Source organism: Chiroxiphia lanceolata, chromosome 16 (assembly GCF_009829145.1).
Source record: "Chiroxiphia lanceolata isolate bChiLan1 chromosome 16, bChiLan1.pri, whole genome shotgun sequence".
NCBI classification, from domain to species: Eukaryota; Metazoa; Chordata; class Aves; order Passeriformes; family Pipridae; genus Chiroxiphia; species Chiroxiphia lanceolata.
In genome coordinates, this window is record NC_045652.1 from 310,385 (window position 1) to 328,996 (window position 18,612).

The 18,612-nt window shown below is 39.9% G+C and overlaps 2 protein-coding genes across 6 annotated transcripts in view; one reads left to right on the forward strand and one right to left on the reverse strand.

Moving 5' to 3' along the window:
• IFT140 (intraflagellar transport 140) overlaps positions 1-18,612 on the forward strand; it is an 82,256-nt gene that overhangs the window by 25,076 nt on the left and 38,568 nt on the right. For 4 of the 5 annotated variants that reach the window (XM_032703559.1, XM_032703557.1, XM_032703560.1 and 1 more), the window contains 7 exons: positions 2,073-2,164; positions 3,000-3,127; positions 4,663-4,780; positions 5,232-5,359; positions 7,729-7,879; positions 9,538-9,669; positions 11,948-12,144. In XM_032703559.1, coding sequence (XP_032559450.1) covers positions 2,073-2,164; positions 3,000-3,127; positions 4,663-4,780; positions 5,232-5,359; positions 7,729-7,879; positions 9,538-9,669; positions 11,948-12,144 — 946 coding nt within the window. The remainder of the gene's footprint in view (positions 1-2,072; positions 2,165-2,999; positions 3,128-4,662; positions 4,781-5,231; positions 5,360-7,728; positions 7,880-9,537; positions 9,670-11,947; positions 12,145-18,612) is intronic. The other variant, XM_032703556.1, reaches the window with a different exon arrangement.
• TMEM204 (transmembrane protein 204) overlaps positions 12,451-18,612 on the reverse strand; it is a 28,049-nt gene continuing 21,887 nt past the window's right edge. The window contains exon 3 of the mRNA XM_032703561.1: positions 12,451-14,681. Coding sequence (XP_032559452.1) covers positions 14,437-14,681 — 245 coding nt within the window. The 3' untranslated portion in view covers positions 12,451-14,436. The remainder of the gene's footprint in view (positions 14,682-18,612) is intronic.

Below are 18,612 nucleotides of genomic sequence, written 5' to 3' on the forward strand. Positions count from 1 at the left end.
TTTTTGGTGTTTTGGGGTTTTTTTGGGGTTTTTTTTGTTGTTTTTTTTTCTTTTTGATTTTTGGGGGTTTTTTTGGTTTTTTTTTGTGGTTTTGGGTTTTTTTGGTTGTTGTTTGGGGGTTTTGTTGGTTTTGTTGGGTTTTTTGTTTTTTGGGGGGATTTTTGGGGGGGGTTTGGGGTTTTGTTTTTTTATTGTTGTTTTGTTGGGGTTTTGGGGGGTTTTGTTATTTTTTTCGCTTTTTTTTTCGTTTTTTGGTTTTTGTTGTTGGTTTTTGTGGGTTTTTGTTGGGTTTTTTTGTTTGTTTTTTGTTTTTGGGTTTTTGTGGGGGTTTTGTGGGGTTTTTGTTTTTTTGGGGTTTTATTTGTGTTTTGGTTTTTTTGTTTGTTTTGGGGGGTTTCTGGGGTTTTGTTCCTTTTCTTTTTTGTTTGGTTTTTGTTTGGGGTTTTTTTGTTTGTTTTTTGTTTGTTTTTGTTTGGTTTTTGTTTGGTTTTTTGTTTGGTTTTTTTTTTGTTTGGGTTTTTTGGGTTTTTTTGTTTTCTTTTTTTTGGTTTTTGATGGGGTTGTGTTTTTTTTGGTTTGGTTTGGTTTTTTTTTGTTTTGGGGGTTTTGTTTTGGTTTTTTTGTGGATTTTTTTGGGGTTTTTTGTTTGTTTTTGTTTTTGTTTTGTTGTTTTTTTTTTTATTTTTGGGGTTTTTTTGTTTTTTGGGTTTTTTTGTTAATTTTTTTGCTTTTTTTCGTTTTTTGGTTTTTTGTTGTTGGTGGTTTTTGTGGGTTTGTGTTGGGGTTTTTTGTTTGTTTGTTTTTTGTTTTTGGGGTTTTGGGGGGGTTTTGGGGGGGGTTTGGGTTTTTTGTTTTGTTTTTTGTGTTCTGGGGTTTTTTTGGTTTTGAGGGTTTTTTTTTGTTTTGTTCTTTTTGATTTTGGGGTTTTTTTGTTTGTTTTTTTGTTTGTTTAGGTGTTTTTTGGTTTTTTTGTTTGGGTTTTTTTTTGGTTTTTGTTTTGTTTTTTGTTTTTTGGTTTTTTGTGGGTTTTTTGTTTTGGTTTGGTTTTTTTGGTTGGTTTTTTGGGGGGTTTGTTTTGGTTTTTGTGGGTTTTGGGGGGTTTTTTGTTTGTTTGGGGTTTTTTGTGGGTTTTTTGTTTGTTTTTGGTTTTTGTGTTTGTTTTTTTGTTTGCTTGGTTTTTTTGTTTTTGTTTTTGTTTTTGTTTTTGTTTTTTTTTTGTTTTTTTTAAAGTGCATCTTTCCAACATTTGATCAAGAACAGAATTTTTTCTTGTTTTTGTACCTGTGGCTCCTGTTGCCTTTACAGATAGGACATGTCAACGGCTATTGAAGGCTTTTCCGCTTTGCTTGGGGGAAAGTGTCATCAAGGTTTCATAGCACTTGCATAAGAACTGGGAAGAAGGGTTTTAGTCCCAGCTCTCAGGAAAAGTTGTCCCATAAATTTCTGTATATAGAGCTAAGTAAATTATTATTTAAAGTGATTAATTCTCCCTAATTATTTCTACCTTGAGTAATAAGTGATGTAGAATTCCATCAATCCCATCCAAAATCTTGAGGTTTGTCTTAAGAACCGTCAACTGTTTTCTGCTAAGTGCCTTATCTTGTCTACATTTACTCCTTCGTAAATAATTTTCCATGCTGAATCACTGTGTTATTACCACCACAGTCCCAACAATCTGTACCACTCCTGAAGTGATTGCAAAGCCATAGATTCTGTTGTCCCTCTTCAGTTGCGGTTTGATGAAGCAAGGAGTGAATTCTCTTACCAGAATCTCACGCAGTACTTGCCTTTCTCTTTCTTTCACTCCCCATATCAATTCTTTGCCCTTCCTCTCCCATTTTTTTCCACGGAGAGTGTACAAACACCTGTTTACAGTGGGAGCTGCAGGTGTTGAATGTAGTGGCAGAATGGAAGAAGGTGGCAGCACCAAGGAGTTTAGGAATCAGTACAAACTGACAGATTGGAAAAGGGATTTGGTGCAAGACAGTGGAAATTGAGTGCTTTAAGTTATTTTTTTTCCCTTTTTATGGAACCTATTTATTGTAATGATGGCTTTATTGTGATTGTCCCAGGCTCTTTTCTTTGTGACTCTCCAGTTCTGTCCGTGCATGGAGAAAGTCTGTACACAGTGGAGCCATATCGGGTCCAGGTCCGCACCTGGCAGGTAAGGGCTGAGGAAACAGTGAAGGGACAAATATGCCTTATTGTTTTCAAAGATTGGTGTTAGAACTTCAATTTTAAGTGGGTGATCTTTCCAAATCTATTAACTCTACCTTTGTCATAGAAAAAATGCATTGAGTATGTCAGCAGAAAGATCTTTGACATTTTGTGTTCTTTAAAAAGTCTGTCACTTTGAACACTACTGCACTGTAACTAAGAAGTATTTACAGACTTCAAGAGGATCTAAATTGCACGCAGGTTGAATATGTCTATGGATATTACTGACAGGAAGATGAACATACTGAGTATTCTTACAAGATAATGAAAAATACTCTCTGCACATTTTGTGTGTTCTGCAAAATCTTTTGCTGAACCTTTGCAGCCTCTGCTAATCTGTGAGAACCAGAAAGAGAAATCTAATTATCAGAGTTTTATGATACCTCATTTTATTTAGGAAATAAATATTGTATTTTAGAATGGGTATGATTTATCACATAAATATAATGTATTTATTTTTGCAGCTTTGTATTTAAGGACCTTCAGAGACCATTACTTATATATCCCTCTAAGTTGGAAAAGGTTGTGTTATTGAAGAGGAAATTATTACAGAAGGATGTGTTTTAAATTTAGACTGTTTTTGAGGCTACATGCATACCTGAAACACAGGTTGCATTTGTAGGGATTGTGTATGTGTGTGTGTGTGTGTGTGGAGTTTCTCCACCTTCCTGGGAGCGATTTACCTAACACAGAAGTTCAACAGTTCGTGACTTAATTTGGTGATAAGTCCCTTCCAGTGAGGCTGTGGCCACACAAACCTGGTGTTACATATTTCTTCCTAGGGCACAGTTAAGCAGCTGCTGGTGTTCTCGGAAGCAGAGGGCAGTCCATGCCTCCTGGATGTCTGTGGGAATTTCCTGGCTGTGGGAACCGATTTGGCTCACTTGAAAATCTTTGATCTCTCGCGCAGGTATTAATAAGGCAGTTAAAAATAATCTGTTTATAGTTGAGCATACATGTTGTGTGGAATCTTTAGTTGATTTTGATCTGATGAAAAGCGACAGCCCCTTTGAATCTTGAAACAAGCCTATGGGAGCTGATGGCCTATTTCCAAAGCAAGGGAAGAGCCATGGAATAATTAGACAAGTCATGGGATGATGATGATTATTATTATTTTAAAAAAAGAATACAGTGAGCTATATTTCTGTGGATTTAAAAGTTGGTGGAAAATTTATGGAAGATCAAGGCAAGGATGCCCCACATTTCTTCTAACAACTTGAACAAGAATTTAATCTCAGAAAAGTTGAACTAAAGAAACTCCATATCTCCTCATAAATCAGAAAACTTGTTTCAGTGAATCTGTGGAGAAAGTGAACCAATAACCAAACACTCTATTCTTCTTCCTGCTTATGTTTAGAAAGAAGTTTACCTGACTTTTTTCAAACTTTACTGTGCTCGTTTGCTGACAAACATGAAAAAGATATGTACTGACATGACCTTCAGTTAGAAAATTTAGCTACTAATAACAAATGTAATTTTTAAAAGCTAAAAAACCTGAAGACAAATAGATTCTGTTCTTCCTTGCATGCTGTCACCAGAGGAATGCTAAAGGCTAGTTAGTTACCCACTGGAAACTACCTGGGTTAGGATCACACGGATTCCACCTGGGAAACTGCGTAAAGGTTACTGGATTTGGGCAGGTTGTAACTAGCACAAATATTGGATTATGATGTTGGATAGTGGAGAAAAAGTAGCTTCACTCCTGCATGCTGTGTGAAATTTTTGTGTTTGGTACTGAAAATACCCCTTCTGAAATGATGACAGTATAGCACTCTTTAATTTCAAAGCACCATAGTTGACCTAGAACGAATGAGAGGTCTAAACATGTAACCCAACAATGTTATTTCTGCAGAATCAAAGTGGTTTTTTCATGGAATTGCATTATAGGTCTAAATTGCTGTCTCTTCAAATTACTGTCATTTTTTTGTCATACTCTTTTGTTTCATGAAATTTGTCCTTTGTTGCTGACTGATTGCTGGGTTTGCATCTATACCAGCATTAAGATTCTTTTGAGATAAGAAAATATATAAATACCCCCCCAGTGACATTTCTTTACTCCTGCTCCATGATGTGCTTTCCATACACAGAACTTTCATGTGATGGGCTCTATTTAACATTCGTAGTACTTCTGTAGGAAAAGCAGGCCTCTGAATTCAGAACTCTGGTCAGGTGTTCTTGCTGTATAGCCCTATTTTGGGAGTCCTGTAGAAGCACTGGAGTTTATTTTTGCTGATTCATTGAGAAAAGAATGTCCATTAACTTATTCCTGAAGGAAAGGCAGTGGCAGCAGTCCTCTGGAGAGGAAACTGGAGTCTGGGGCAGTGGTGTCATACAGTGGAAATAGTTTGTTTTTAAAAGTCTTACCCATAATTTGTGAAATGTTTTGGCTGACGCATATTACCAGTTGCTTGCCACCATACGATTGAAGTTTATTCCCTCCCCCAGAGAGGCAAAAGTGCACTGCAACAGCAAGGACTTATCCCAGCTGCTCCCTGGCCGTGGAGGCATCGCGTCTGTCAAGTGCAATGCTAATGGCAGCAAAGTCAGCATCCTGGTCAGCAAGGTGAGGCACAGCTCTTCACCCACCCCCTGGGACCTGCCCCGTTCACACTTTAGTGCAGGTCATGATTACTGAGGACTCAAGATTCACTTCTCAGAAACAAACCTACATGGTCCTTGCAGTGTATTGAGTTGTGTCATGAAGTGTCGTGTCCCAGCGTGTAAATAAACACTAAAATTAAGGTCTCTTAAGGCTTTGTATCTGTGGTGGGAACAACCCAGAAAAGGAAGGAGTATTTTAGTTAAGAAAGCTGCTTTGTAGCATTTCAGAGAAATCCAAGGCTGACTTGATGGAATAGAAAAACAACCAGAAGTTTTCTGGTATTTCTTCCTGAGAATGTCCTTGTGTGATTACCAGTAAAGAAAGTTGAAAGCATGAAGCAGATGAGGTAAACGTACCTTTTTTCCTTTGTGACTTGAATGCTTCGGGAACTTTTTGTTTTCCCTTCTTGTAGGCAGATGGGAACATCGATTCCAAGATCTGTTTCTATGATGTTGAAATGGACAAAGTTATGCTCTTTGATTTCAAGGCTGAACAGGGAGATGGTGGAGAGAAGCTTTCTGCTGAACAAGGCATTGGCAAGTAAGGAGCTTTTATTTCAAAAAGCTTTAATGGTGGATTTAAGATGGGAATCTGCCCTGTGAAGACAAGCACACTTTGATACTGAGATTCCTCTGTCTTGTGTAGGAGCTTGTGTGAATTTAATTATTTTATTTCTAGAGAACTAATGAAAGGTGGTGCATTGTATGTCCATCAGGCTGCATCCCTGTCTGTTCCAATACCGTGAGCTAGGGAGTGTTAGACGAAGATACTAGAAAGCAAACTCAAAATAAGGAGGAGGAGGCAATTCTTCAGCCAACGTGCAGCTAAGCTAAGGAGCTCCTTGCCGAAGGAAGTTAGAGGTGATGAAGGAAGGGCTCATGGAGGTATTGGACAAATTCACAGAAGAGAAATGCAGGGAGAGTTATTAGCTATGTGGAATCCATGTCCGGCTCAAGAGGTCTCTAAGGGGAGGGTGATTGAGTGTAGGGGGGTATGTGCAAGGTATTACATGACTGGAATTAGGATCCAAATCTTAAAGTAAAGAAAAATCTTGGAAAGCTACTCTTCCTTGAAGAGTTTACATGATAGGAACTGAAAAGAGGACATTTTGAAGGTCTTTGTTGGAAAACAATATTTTTGAAGTGCAGTAAGGGATGTTTTTGTATGGGTAAAAACTCATGAAATATCTACTTAGAACTGACACCTTTGTGTTCATGCAAACTGTTCTGTGGGAAATGCAAAGCTAGAAATCCTAGGAGCACAATGCAATGAATTAGGAATTCTTGTGGAAGTACAGTGGAATGTTAGGGTACAAATTCCAAATTCCCATCTGGTTTTACAGTAATTTTTTTGACTGTATTTTTCTTAAGAAAAACCACCATTGGAGTAGGTGGATTGCTTTTTTAGCAACTTTCTGCTATGGGTATTACAAGCAAAAAAAAAGGAATTACTCGTCTTAGCACTGAAAACTCAGCTCATCAAAAGCTAAGGCCAATGCAAATTTACGATCTTATGTCTTGGTCAGTTATGCAACAGTGTAGTGTATGAGTAGTGAGGAAGTTGTTTCCAAGTGTAATATGTTGTGTAGCCCAACAGAGGCCGTCCCAAGCCAGTATTGCTGGTTCACTGCTGTTTGAGCATCAGTGTGAATAATCCATTTATCTGCACTTCATTTTAGAGGTTCTTCAAATCAGAACGAGTAAACTCACCAGGAAATCATAATAATCTCTGCCTCTTCTGCTTCTCTTTCCCTCCTCCTGAGGCAAAATCTAAATAGTCCGAACTTTTTTACACAAATACTGTTTTTCAGTTTGCAAGTTATTTATTTTGAATTATGTGGCAGAGAAAGGACTTTGAGTATTTCTGCACCTCTTTGAATCTCTTTTAATTTGCCTTCCAGCCCTATTCCAACCCTCCCCACAAAGTTCAGCCTTCAGTGGTGACAGCAAATAGAAAATATTTTGATTATGTCTTTGGTTTCTCTTTTAAAAAAGGTGACACCTCTCAATATTCTGTATTTCTTCAGAAGAATACTAAACCATTGCTAAAATAGTCTGATTCTGTATGTCTGGAGTCTTGGCATGGCTGGCACTGAAGTAGTATTGAAATGCCCCAAGGAGGCAATAAGATGTTATTATTTCAACTACAGCCAGAGAGTGGCTTTCCCAAGGCTGCAGGGGTTGTCCTGGTGCTTAATGTGCTGTTCCACTGCACTTTGGAATTCTTCACACGCAGCAGCCAGATGGGGGTTGGTATCTTCTCCTGGGTAACAATCAACAGGCCTCAAGTTGTGCCAGGGAAGATTTAGATTGGATATTGGGGAAAATTTCTTCAGGGAAAGAATTGTCAGGCATTGGAACAGGCTGCCCAGGGCAGTGGTGGAGTCATCATCCCTGGAAGTGTTCAAAAAAAAGTGTGGATGAGGTACTTGGGGGTGTGGTTTAGTGGTGAACATGGTGGTGGTGCTGGGTTGATGGTCGGATTTGGTGATTTTAGAGGGCTTTTCCAACTGTAATGATTGCATGATTCTAAGGCTGAGCTGAGGTAGCCCCTGTGCTACAGCACCTACAGCAGCAGCAGTCACTGAGATGGATTGTTTGAAGGATGTTCAAGTGTTTCTGTAGGACCTAGAGTCTCAGGGGAGGCAGATTTTGGGTGCCTCTTTATATTTGTGGCAGTACCAGGTTTTTCCTCACAGAGATGTAGAAAAAATATGTCCCGAAGCCATGGTCAGTGTACACAGACCAAACTAACAGTGTCATGGCCACGTGTAAAGTGTCGGGAGGCAGGAATATGTATCTGGTTAATGCTGTAATGCAGAGAATAAACAACATGCTTTATTTACACTTGTGCACTGAATGGGCTGGAATTATTTTGTCTCCCTTTCTACATTTTTTCTTATCTCTTAGTAGGTCTGTATTGGAGTATCCGGAGCTGCACAGTCACATCCCTGTTTGCCATTTCTGGGACCAGAGTGAACCAAGGCTTTTTGTATGTGAAGCAATTCCTGAAACGGGACTCCAGTCTTCAGACCAGAAGAAAAACCAGACCGAGGGCACAGTACGGTCTTTCTTATTTATTTTATCTTGCTTTATGTGGAGTTCTCCCTCCAAGTAATAAAGTCCTTGGATTTGTTTTAGGATGTGGGAGAGCGTAGTACACATTATCTGGGACAAAAGTAAGTGATGAAACCCTGTGTTTGGTGTCTGTGCTTCAGGCACTGTATGGCAGCTCTCTGGTTTGGCCCCAGCTTGCACACAGTGAAGAGGAAAAAGAGGGGATTCCTTATCTCTGCTAGAATTTTGGGGATAGCCATAATGTAAGCTTGTATCTGGAGCACTGCTTTTCAGGTGACATTATTGGGTGGACTGATAATCTAGAAGTATTTAAGTTTAAAAAAATGATGATTTTATATCTCGAGTCTACTTTTAGCAGCAAGAATGAATTTGGTAGAATAACAGGGATACTACTGTTAAGTGAACAGAGAAATATGCTCTTTCCACCCAGTCCTTCCCATCTTCTGCTTTTCTGGACAAACACTGGACATTTTTAAGACTTCCCAAATTATCTGTTATGGTCTCTTTTACATTAGAAAAAAGATTTCATTTTTATTGATCAGAAGTGATCTAATCAAAGATTTCTTTTATCACACCAAGAATTCTTCCCCTCTTCCCCTGCTACTGTGCTTGTAGAGGTCCTCACCTCTTTGTACAGAACTGCCTGTCCTGCATAAATATTCCGTTGATTTGAAATGCCCATGTTGATCTCAAGTTTTGTGATTCGTACATTATTTTAATTAAGCCTCTTAAAATTAGAAATAGAAAGTTCTTTGTGTCTTTTTATTGGTTGAAATGACCTTAGAAAGATCATGAGAAGATGGGGAGTAGTGGAATAGGGATGTCTCAAAAGGCCTGGGTGAGGTCTTCTAGCCAGAGGAGAACACTTTAACCTAATATTCCTCATGTAAAAAACTTTAAATGTTTGGCTTCTACATAAAGTGGAAAAATAAGAAGATAGAAAAGGAATGCAACTTACTTTTTGGCCCTTATTCAACAGAACTTTTTACTGTCTGCTTATGCTTTAAGAAATGAGAAGTCTGATTAGCTTCTGTTGGAAATAAATGTATTACTTTGGCTTGAGTCAGGTCAATATTTCAGCTGTAACAGGAACTGTTCCCTGGGATCTTAAAGCAATCAGTGAGCTGCTGAACTTATAATAGGAATAATATGATTTTTTTTTTTTTAAAGTTGAAAACAGGTGTGGCTGCCCCATCCCTGGAAGTGTCCAAGGACAGGTTGGACAGGGCTTGGAGCAGCCTGGGCTAGTGGAAGGTGTCCCTGCCCATGGCAGGGGGTGGAAGGAGATGAGCTTTAAGATCTCTTCCAACTCAAACTGTTCCATGATTCTGTTTCACTGCCCTGAGCCAGGTCTGTCAGGAGGCTGCTGGAGCAGCTGTGGCCTGGGGCTTTTCTCTCTATGGTGGGTGAAAGTGGCTGCTGGGAGGCAGAGCTGGAGGTTCCTGTGCAGAGGGAGTCCCTGGCTGCTCACAGCAGGGAGGAAGCCTGTGGCCCTGCCCTCCCCAGCAACTGTGTGTGTCAATGTATATGTCATATTATTTTCAAGAGAAGCTTCTGCCAAATGAATATGGAAAATAAAAACAAAAAGAAAGAAGGATATTGCAGCATAAAAACAAAACAATGCTTTGCTTCCTTTTCCAGATGGATGTTTGGATTATATCATTCTTCAGCACTGAAGAGCATGGCCTTTTGCTGCAGGACAGCTTTCCACTGCCTTCATCCTATGAAGTTCTGCTGGGCGTAGAGGTGCCGCATTATTACTTTGCAAAAAAGGTGAAGCAATCTTTAACAATTCCTTCCCTTCCCAGAATTCAGACTTTCCACTGCATAGGGATCAAATTCAACCAAATTGAGTCTGGGGTAAGTAGAGGAACTCCAATGGCAGTGGCTGCATCACATGTAGAAATGACATAAAGATAATTCTAATGCAGGTGAACTTGGCAGGATTGTGGAATTTGCAATGAGTTGGCTTTTTGTGGGTATTGCATACTGAATGTGACATACAAATGTAGGAGAAACAGGAATTACCAAGGAATGCAACTTAAAAAGGGATGTGAAAAAAATTCTGCTTTATCTATTCACTGTGCCTGTTGCAAGTACAGGTTGTGTGTGTGTGTCAGCTTTATGTAGGCTGTAAGAGAGAACACTTCCTACTAGCTTTGGCAGAAGCAACCCACTTCCTTGTTGGAATGGAGCTTAATCCCCAAGAATAGTCATCTTGCACTGTTACCAAATACTGCAAATGCCAGGAATGCAGGCTCTAACCTCTTAAACTTGAATTTCAATCCAAAACTGTTTGGATCTCAGGTAAAAAATACCCTGCATGCTTCCATGCATACTGGGAGAGCTGTAGCCTGTTACTTAGATTGGTTTCTGGTGAAGCGCTGACCTGAGTTTCCTGGTGCCTCTCAGGATGATGATTTGCTCTGTTCCTGTCTTGTAGGGGAGTGTAAAAGGGTAAAAGGTTGTAAAAGGGGAGTGTAAAAGGGTGTTTGTTCTACTAAGGCATTTAGTTTTGTAAAATCTTCAGGGAATTAATATTAATGAGACTTCTAATCCTCTAAGTCATCTGACTAAGGCCAGTTGGATCATGCAAACCTAATTTCCTGTAGTTTAAGAGCAGTGTTAAACAGGGAAAATGTATTGAGGTGTTTTTCTACTTAACGTGTTCAGATTCAAACAGCACTTTGCAATTCATCCCTTTCAAAGCACTGCCTCTTGTCACCCTTCCTGTGCAGATCAAGCTTTTAGAATTGTACTCTGTTTTACTTTCCTTTTTCCCTTAATTTGAAAGGTCAAATGTGATATGCTACATTGTCCAGTCTTTCTTTTAACATGTCTCCAACATGTCTTTCTCCAACATGTCTCATGCTATTTTACTTTGATATTATGTCTTTTTATTTTTTTTTAAACTCTGTATGGATTATTGCTGCCATTAGTTGTGTTTTCGGAGGGGATGTGTCTATAAACCTGTAAGTATCTGCATTGTTTTACTCCTCTTCCTTCATCCTCTTCTCTCTTTTCTGTTTCCATTTTCTTCCTTGGTAGGTCTCTTCATGACTCTTCATGACTAAATCACTTGTTACACAATAATTCATTTGGGAAGCCTGATTTAGTATATGAACAGAGTCGGCTTTAAATACAGCAAATTGAGCTGATGCAACAAGCCTGTTTTGACCAAGTTTCATTCCAAGGTTTCTCCTTAGTTGCTACAATATCTTTACTGTCCTAGTTCCAGAAATTCCCCAAGTTTTAGTCAACCGTATTTGTGCTTTTGATTTCTGTCTTTTACTGTATCTAAGACTTCCACTGTATAATAATATAATGCTATTTTTCTTGGCTTCTGTAAACCTTAATATTTAGTTATCTAAATATACAATTGAGGTAGAGTGTATGTGCAACTTCCACTGTGCTTGGCCTGGGAAAGTTTCCTTGTTACACTCCAGACAGATCATTTGACATTGAGGATTGAGACTTTATTCTTCTTCTGAATAATGATTGAATTGCTTTGAGCTTTTCAGTGGCTGGTGAAAGTATCTCTGAAGCTCCACAACTGCTAGTTGTATAGGGAAGGGTTTGAACCTGAGCTTCAGTATTCATAAGCTTCACACGAAGGCAAGGATAAAAGAACTGGGTCTCTATAGTTAACTTTCAGAACAGCAGACTAATGTTTGAGAAGAGACTAAACTTGGAGAAATGCTTATCTGAAATCTTCAGAAGTCTGGGGACTTAATTGTTGCTATTATAGTAGTAATAATAATAATAATAACTATAATAATAGGAGGTTGCCTCTCTGTGGTATTATACCAGTCTCCAGTGATCACTGACATACTGTGGTTGTTCACTGCAGTATGCTCATCTCTTCTATGACATTCCATATTTTGGGGCATTTTCCAGGAAGTTCCTAAACCTCTCAACTGTTGTCACTATTGATCATGGTCCTGCGGAAATAAACAACTTGGACTGTAGTGGGAGTAATGTAACTAATTACATGTACAAAGGACTGAGTTTCAACCTGCCTGATCCCTAAATGCCAACCTTCTGCTTTTAGCTGGGAGATCCTGAGAAGGGAGCACCAGAGCCTGGCTCAGCTACGGTCTCTCAGATGGTTGCAAGGAGACCCATGAGAGATTTTATTGGCTTGGGAGACTGTGATAAGACCACCCAGGATGCCATGCTGAACTTCAGCTTCTATCTGACCGCTGGAGACATGGATGAGGCCTTTAAATCCATCAAGCTGATAAAAAGGTATCAGAACTATTTGTATGTGTTTCTTTTTGGGTGCAGTTTATTTTTTGTTCAAAGTTCGTATGAAGTGTTGATCCTTCTAAATTCTCCTTACCTTTTCCCTCTTTGATTTCATTCTCCCTTTCATTTTAACAACATGAAACATTTATTTTAAAGACATCTTCATGCATTCTCTGCTTATTCTTTGTCTACAAGACATTGCAAGCTCTGTGAGTCTTTTTTACTAAACAGGAAAGAGTAACTGATAACCAGCAACCTTATCCTATGTATGAATGGCAAAAATCTCATGTCATCACTAGAAGAAAATGAACATTCACAACTTTATTTATACAACTAAAATAATCACAGTAATACCGTGTATTACAGATTTACCAACCACATAGCTGATTTTTAAATTTAAATGTACATTATTATAATATGGATATTGCAATATTAGGAGAAATAATATAATGTCTCTTAAATATTCCACAATATTTTATTTTAAAACCCCCTGCATTTAATCATAGCATATTATTTTTGGAATTATTTTTTTTCCCAGAAAGTAATGCAGGCAAATGAATACTAATCTTAGTTGGTTTTTACAAACCTACTGCTAGAAGAAACTCTTTGTCAGCTTTATGGTGTTTACTCTGATAGTCTAGAGCAGTGCAGTTGTTCTAGAGCATCAGTCTCTGCAGAGTGTTGCTCACTTGAAACGTGGTGCAGAGCAGCAGTCGGGGTTGAGTTTCTTATCACATCCAAACTGAGTGCAGAACAGAACTCAAGAGCCAGCTTGATGATCACATTTTAACAAAGTGTGGAAATAGAGAAGCAAAGCAGTGTACTCAGCTGGGAGCAACACAACAGTCCTAAGGGATTTGTAACATTCACAGCTCATGGTCCGTCAAACCTATCACTAACTGTGCTCAGAGCAGCATCCTGAGAGCTTTTAAACACCTGACATTGCTTCAGGTTCCTGTATCCCAAGTGTTCCTGCATAATAGTTTTTGGTGTGTTGTTTTTCTTCCTGAAAATTACATGCACAGGACTTTTGTGAGCCAACGTGCTTATCAGGGTGAGTCTTATAATAGGCCTCATTCCAAAGGTATTCATTTTTCACTTTGTTACCACATCATTAGCCACCAGCGTGCTTGTAACAAATGTGGATAGAGCCTTCCTAAATCTTCGTTCACTAAGCCTAGCCATGACCACATTAAGTTACCAGGCAGGTTGTTTTTAAATCTCATGCTGAAGTCTTGTATATGTGTCTTACTTTCCAGTTTGGGTGCTTGAGTGGCAGCTCTGTTCTCCAGTGTTCCCTGTGTTATGTCCCTCTGAGCATTGCTGGGCAGAGCTGATGTCCTGCCATAGCACTCTAATGTCACAGCAAATGTTAAAGCTGGCTGGGAAGAAAAGAAACCAATTTGGGCTGAAATATCTGGTTTTGATAATAGTTCCCAACAATGTAAGTTAATCATATCTGTGATTATTAGGGAGTCCAGGTAACCTCCTGAAGATATTTGCCCTCAATGTAACACTGAAGTAGATTTTTCAGCAGCATGTGTAGCCTGTTCTAGCTGTGTACCCTTCTCATTTTTATTGTCTGTTTACACATGGGACAAACCCAAACCTTTGTCTCAGGATACAAAAGAAGTGTCTGAAAAAATGCAACTTAATTCTTCTGCATTCCCTTTCTTTACCTTGAAATAGTTGGAGTTGCTTTTGCTGTTTACTCTCTGGGCTGTGCTGGGGCTGGGAGCAGGTGTTACAGCTAATGGGAATCCATTCCTTGTAGAGAGGTGGATGGAAGGACTAGAGAGTCATGAAATTTGAACAGCTGTTAAACCCATCACTTATTCTATAGTTTTCTGCTTTCTCAGATTGCCTGTTAACTCCAAAGCCTATAGCTTTTTACTTTATTATTAGGGAGCAGGAGAACTTGATGCAGACAGAGAAAACGTGTTTGGTTCCCTTTCCCGTGTTCTCATTGCACACACTCGGTGTCTTCTCCAGCTGACCCTGCTGCCATGCAGCTGTGATTCTCTGTCAGGATTCTGACAATCCAACATTCTGTGCTGTACAGCAGAGGGAGAGGGCAATATAATATAATATAATATATATAATATTATGTGTTTTATACATATATATATATATAGATGGAGCCCATCCAAATAATAATTGAGGGCCTCTGCCCACAAGAGTGAGCGTTGTGATGTCTTTCAACCCTTAGTTTTAAATTATAGCATATATTTATAGAAAAACAATTCCAATGCAGATCTCCTTGGAGATCCTTCCCCTTCCGAGTGCTCTCCTTCAGCATGGTGACTCCACGTAGTCGTTTTCCAAGCCCCGGCGAAAGCGAGCGGTCAGAGTGCGGCTGATGACGATGACCCGGGGGGCCATGCAGTCCTCGCGCCTGTGGAGGATGTTCCAGATCAGGATGGCAGCTGCCAGCGTGGCCAAAAGGCAGGCTCCAATGTTCAGGTAGCAGGACCAGGAGAGGTTAGTGTATGGCCCGATGCGGTAGAATGTCACCAGCCCAATAACTAGAACAAAACCTGCAAGCAGAATGGCAGACTTATTTTTTAATGAATTCTTCTCTTGAATTTCCGTAGTGGCAAGATACCATAGGCATCTCAACATTTACAGACTCAATGTCTATAAAGCCTTTCCACCCCTATTATGATGTGCTGGATGTGTTGTTGAATTCATATTTGGGCGCGATGGTACTGCCTTAAACAGAGGCTCAATGTTAGCCCTGTACCAGGGCCTCACCACCCTCCCAGGGAAGAATTTCTTCCCAAAATCCCATCTAACCCTGCCCTCTGGCAGTGGGAAGCCATTCCCCCTTGTCCTGTCCCTCCAGGTCCTTGTCTCAAGTCCCTCTCCAACTCTCTTGGAGACCCTTTAGGCCCTGGAAGGGGCTCTCAGGTCTCCCGGGAGCCTTCTCTTCTCTGGGTGAACACCCCCAGCTCTCCCAGCCTGGCTCCAGAGCAGAGGGGCTCCAGCCTAGTCTTCCTTCCTGTCCCTATTGTCAAACAAAATTATTTTTCACTTTTTTAAAAGAAGTAATTTATGATTAGATTGAAACAAACATACAAAGAGGCAAGTATGCCTCTAAGTATTTCCACTAACCAAGGAAAGGTTTCCTCTTTCTTCTCCTACACACTTCCTTAACCACCACCATAACACAAGAATGTCACAAAAGGACCCATTCATGAAGGGAGATAGAATAAACAAAGACCCATGAACTGCCAGAACATTTCTGGACACCATCTTCCTGAGGTCACGGGCAAGGAGAAGTCAAGAGCAAGTAAGTCCAGTGGCTGCATAGTGTCTTCTCAGTTAGCCACACTGCTTGTGCCTGCAAACGCTGTCCCCATGGATAGATGACAATGATGTGATCCCTGGCTCTGGTCCTTTATTTTCCATGAAAGATCCCATCCTGAGTATGTACTATATCAAGTTTCTAAAAAGAGTCCTAGTAATGCAGTGAAAATGGAAAAGACTCGAGTTATATACAGATAAAAAAAACAGAGGAGGGAAATGAAGTACAAATAGGAGGAAAAAATCAATCGTTACTTAAAGGCATGACACTTGTACTGTTCTGAGAGTCAATAATGTGAAGGCTGAATTCTCCTCCTCATAATACAAACACTGAAGGAATATTCCTTCAGGAGATGTCTGGCATCTTTGGCTCTCCCATGTCTATCTAGAAGGTGATTTGTAACTCAATTGCTTGCTGCACTTTCTCCTCCTGAGAGGAGAGCTGTACCACAGCTGGCACGGCCAGGGAGGCTTTGGAGTGAGGCATCTCTGCCTGAGGATAGGTGAGGAGGAAATAGGTTCTTACGGGTTCTTTCCTGCTCTTTCGCTGCTCTGCTGTGAAAAAGGCTTGATGTTCCCTGGAGGGATTTTAGGCTGTTGACTCTGTTGTAAGGATACAATAACTCCTTGATTTTGTCAGTAAGTCTCTTAGTTATTTAATGGTTCAGCTTAGTTATAAGTGAACAAGTTTCATCTGGGAAAAATGTGGCCACATGGAGCACACCGAGTGGCAGAGCTTGCCGATCCACACAATCGTGGTTTGCTGGTGCTCCCAAACGGAGCCTACAGACTTGCTCAGGGGAGCATTTCCATGTTAGCAATTCGGAGGTGGATTCCCAGCGTATAGGTGGTCATCCAGCGTTATTTCCAAGTATACAGGTTTGAAAGTTGCTTCTTGACTCCTGTTCAAAAACATACTGAGTTAGAGCAGAGGTAGAAAAGTGGTGAAGTTGTGCTTTTGACAAATTAAGCTTGAGTCTTGATTCCCCCCCCCCCCCCCCCAGTAATCACTGTTGGATGACACACTGATATCACATGCTTTATGCTTTGTAAAATCCTGGTCCTTTGAAGCCAGGCAAATGTCATTTATATCCTTGGATGGACTCTTGAAGGCAAATGAGGGAGCTTATTTTTCTGTATATTCACATGCTCAGCTCATCACCATGTGGGAGGGGGAATGTTCTCTCCTGGTGCATTCCAAATTGTCACTGAAGTTTGCCCATGTTTTTTCAGCATTCACAGAACACTGCTTTTGTCCTCAAAGCCACAGTTAACTGTGCTCTTTCTTTTCTGTGAGGTTTCCTTGAACTGCTTTTGAGTTCCCATGACTTTGCTGTTTAGTGTTATCTGGGTCTTGTATGAGTTTAATCTATTGATTTAATCTATTGATTGTTAGCAATAGCACCCAAGAAGATTTTAGCAGAGCTGGGAAACAATAGGTTTCCCTCATTTCCAGTTTCATTTCTCTGAGTTCAGTTTGTCCTGAGGTACATGGTAGAGAAGAGAGGGGGAGATCAGATCCCATATTGTGAGATAAATCAGTTTTTTTAGTCTTTCCTCTGAGATGGCTCAGTTTGTCTCCTGTGGAACCTGGATGATGAAGCTTCCCCTGTCTTTATTTTGTATTTCAGAGCACTGGGAGCAGAGGATGCTAGTTGTGAGGTGCTTATAAAGAATTTGGAATTTTACATCTTCATTTAGGTCTTATAATGATGACACAGACTGATAGTGCTCTGCTCTGCAAGAGATTGCAGTCCACTGTTCAAAGGATGATAAATAGGAATTTTCTTATGAAGGTAGGAAATTGAGAGAAAGGGAGATGTTTGCACCTTCTGCAGCTGAGTTGTTGACCTCTTTCATCTCCTTAAGGTTTAAAATTGGCAGGAAGGAGGGTATTGATACAAATCAAGAGACCCATCTTACCGGGGAGTCTGGCACATGAGAAAACATGATCAGTTTTGATTTTCAATTTTCCTTTCAGAACTTGTTTCCAGTTCACACACACTTTCACAGGGAATCCATAAAGCATTAAATAAATTTAAAAAAAAGATGTGAAGCAAATCATAAAACTTCAAGCAGGAAGAAATTTGAGCACAAGTCATGTGGACCAGTGACTACCCACAGATACCTCTAAGGGACAGTTATAAATATTAACAATAGTCTGCTTCACACACACTCTCTTGCAGTATTTGTTTGAGAGTCTCGTGGCAGAGAGACATGGGTTCAGAAACACCAGAGTAACCCTGATGCTGTGTCATGTCTTGCAGCTTAATTTCCACTGTAGACTATTTTCAGTATTTAAATGTTTTTCCAAATACACAGCTTTTAATTGAAATTACTTAGCTTTTCCTTTTCTCCTTATGTATCACTTATGGCCAGTTACTGTCCTAAATGTCTGCACATCTCCATGTTCTATCTGATGGAGCAATTATCCACCAGGAAAAAAGCACTAAGGCTTCCTTACAGGTCCCAAAATAAAACTATTTATGCTAGCAGGACTATTTCCCTTTGCAGGCCCTTTGCCTGAACCCTGCTCAGATGAGCAGCCAATCATGCAAGAGGCTTTCTCTCCTTTCCCAGTTCTGTGCCAGTGGCTGGGCAGGGCGGAGGAACTGGTTTGAGAGCTCCCCGAGTTGGCAGATCCCAGGAGCCAGTTGCCAGAGCTCTTGAGTGAAAATGGAGACTCTGTGTAGAATCCTTTGCTGCAGGCTAGACAGGAGCTGACATTTAAGAAGAGAGAAACATGTGGGAGAGGAGAAAATATGTTACTGTAGAGTTTGTTCAATCAGTTTTTAGAGTTCTGCAGGTGTCAGTGAGCTCTAGAATGGAAACGTCACTGAGAATGTTATTTTCCAGCATTCTTATTTTATATTAGTGTGGCCTGATATTGGAGTTATAAATGTGGGAGCTCCAGAGCAAAGGGTAAAGAAATCATAATGATCGAAAATGACTGAGTTTGCATAGGATGGTAAGATTTAAATTTTGATGAATGCTGCTTTTGTGAAGATGATGATGAGTGAAAACCCCAAAGTTTGCTTGGATAGATTTTGTCTGTAACAGCTTAATCAACATTTAGTCTGTTATGTAAATGGCTGGGCAAACACATGCAGTTCACTTATTTGTGCTGTTTAATAGTTAGAAGTACCCCTATAAAAATTAACC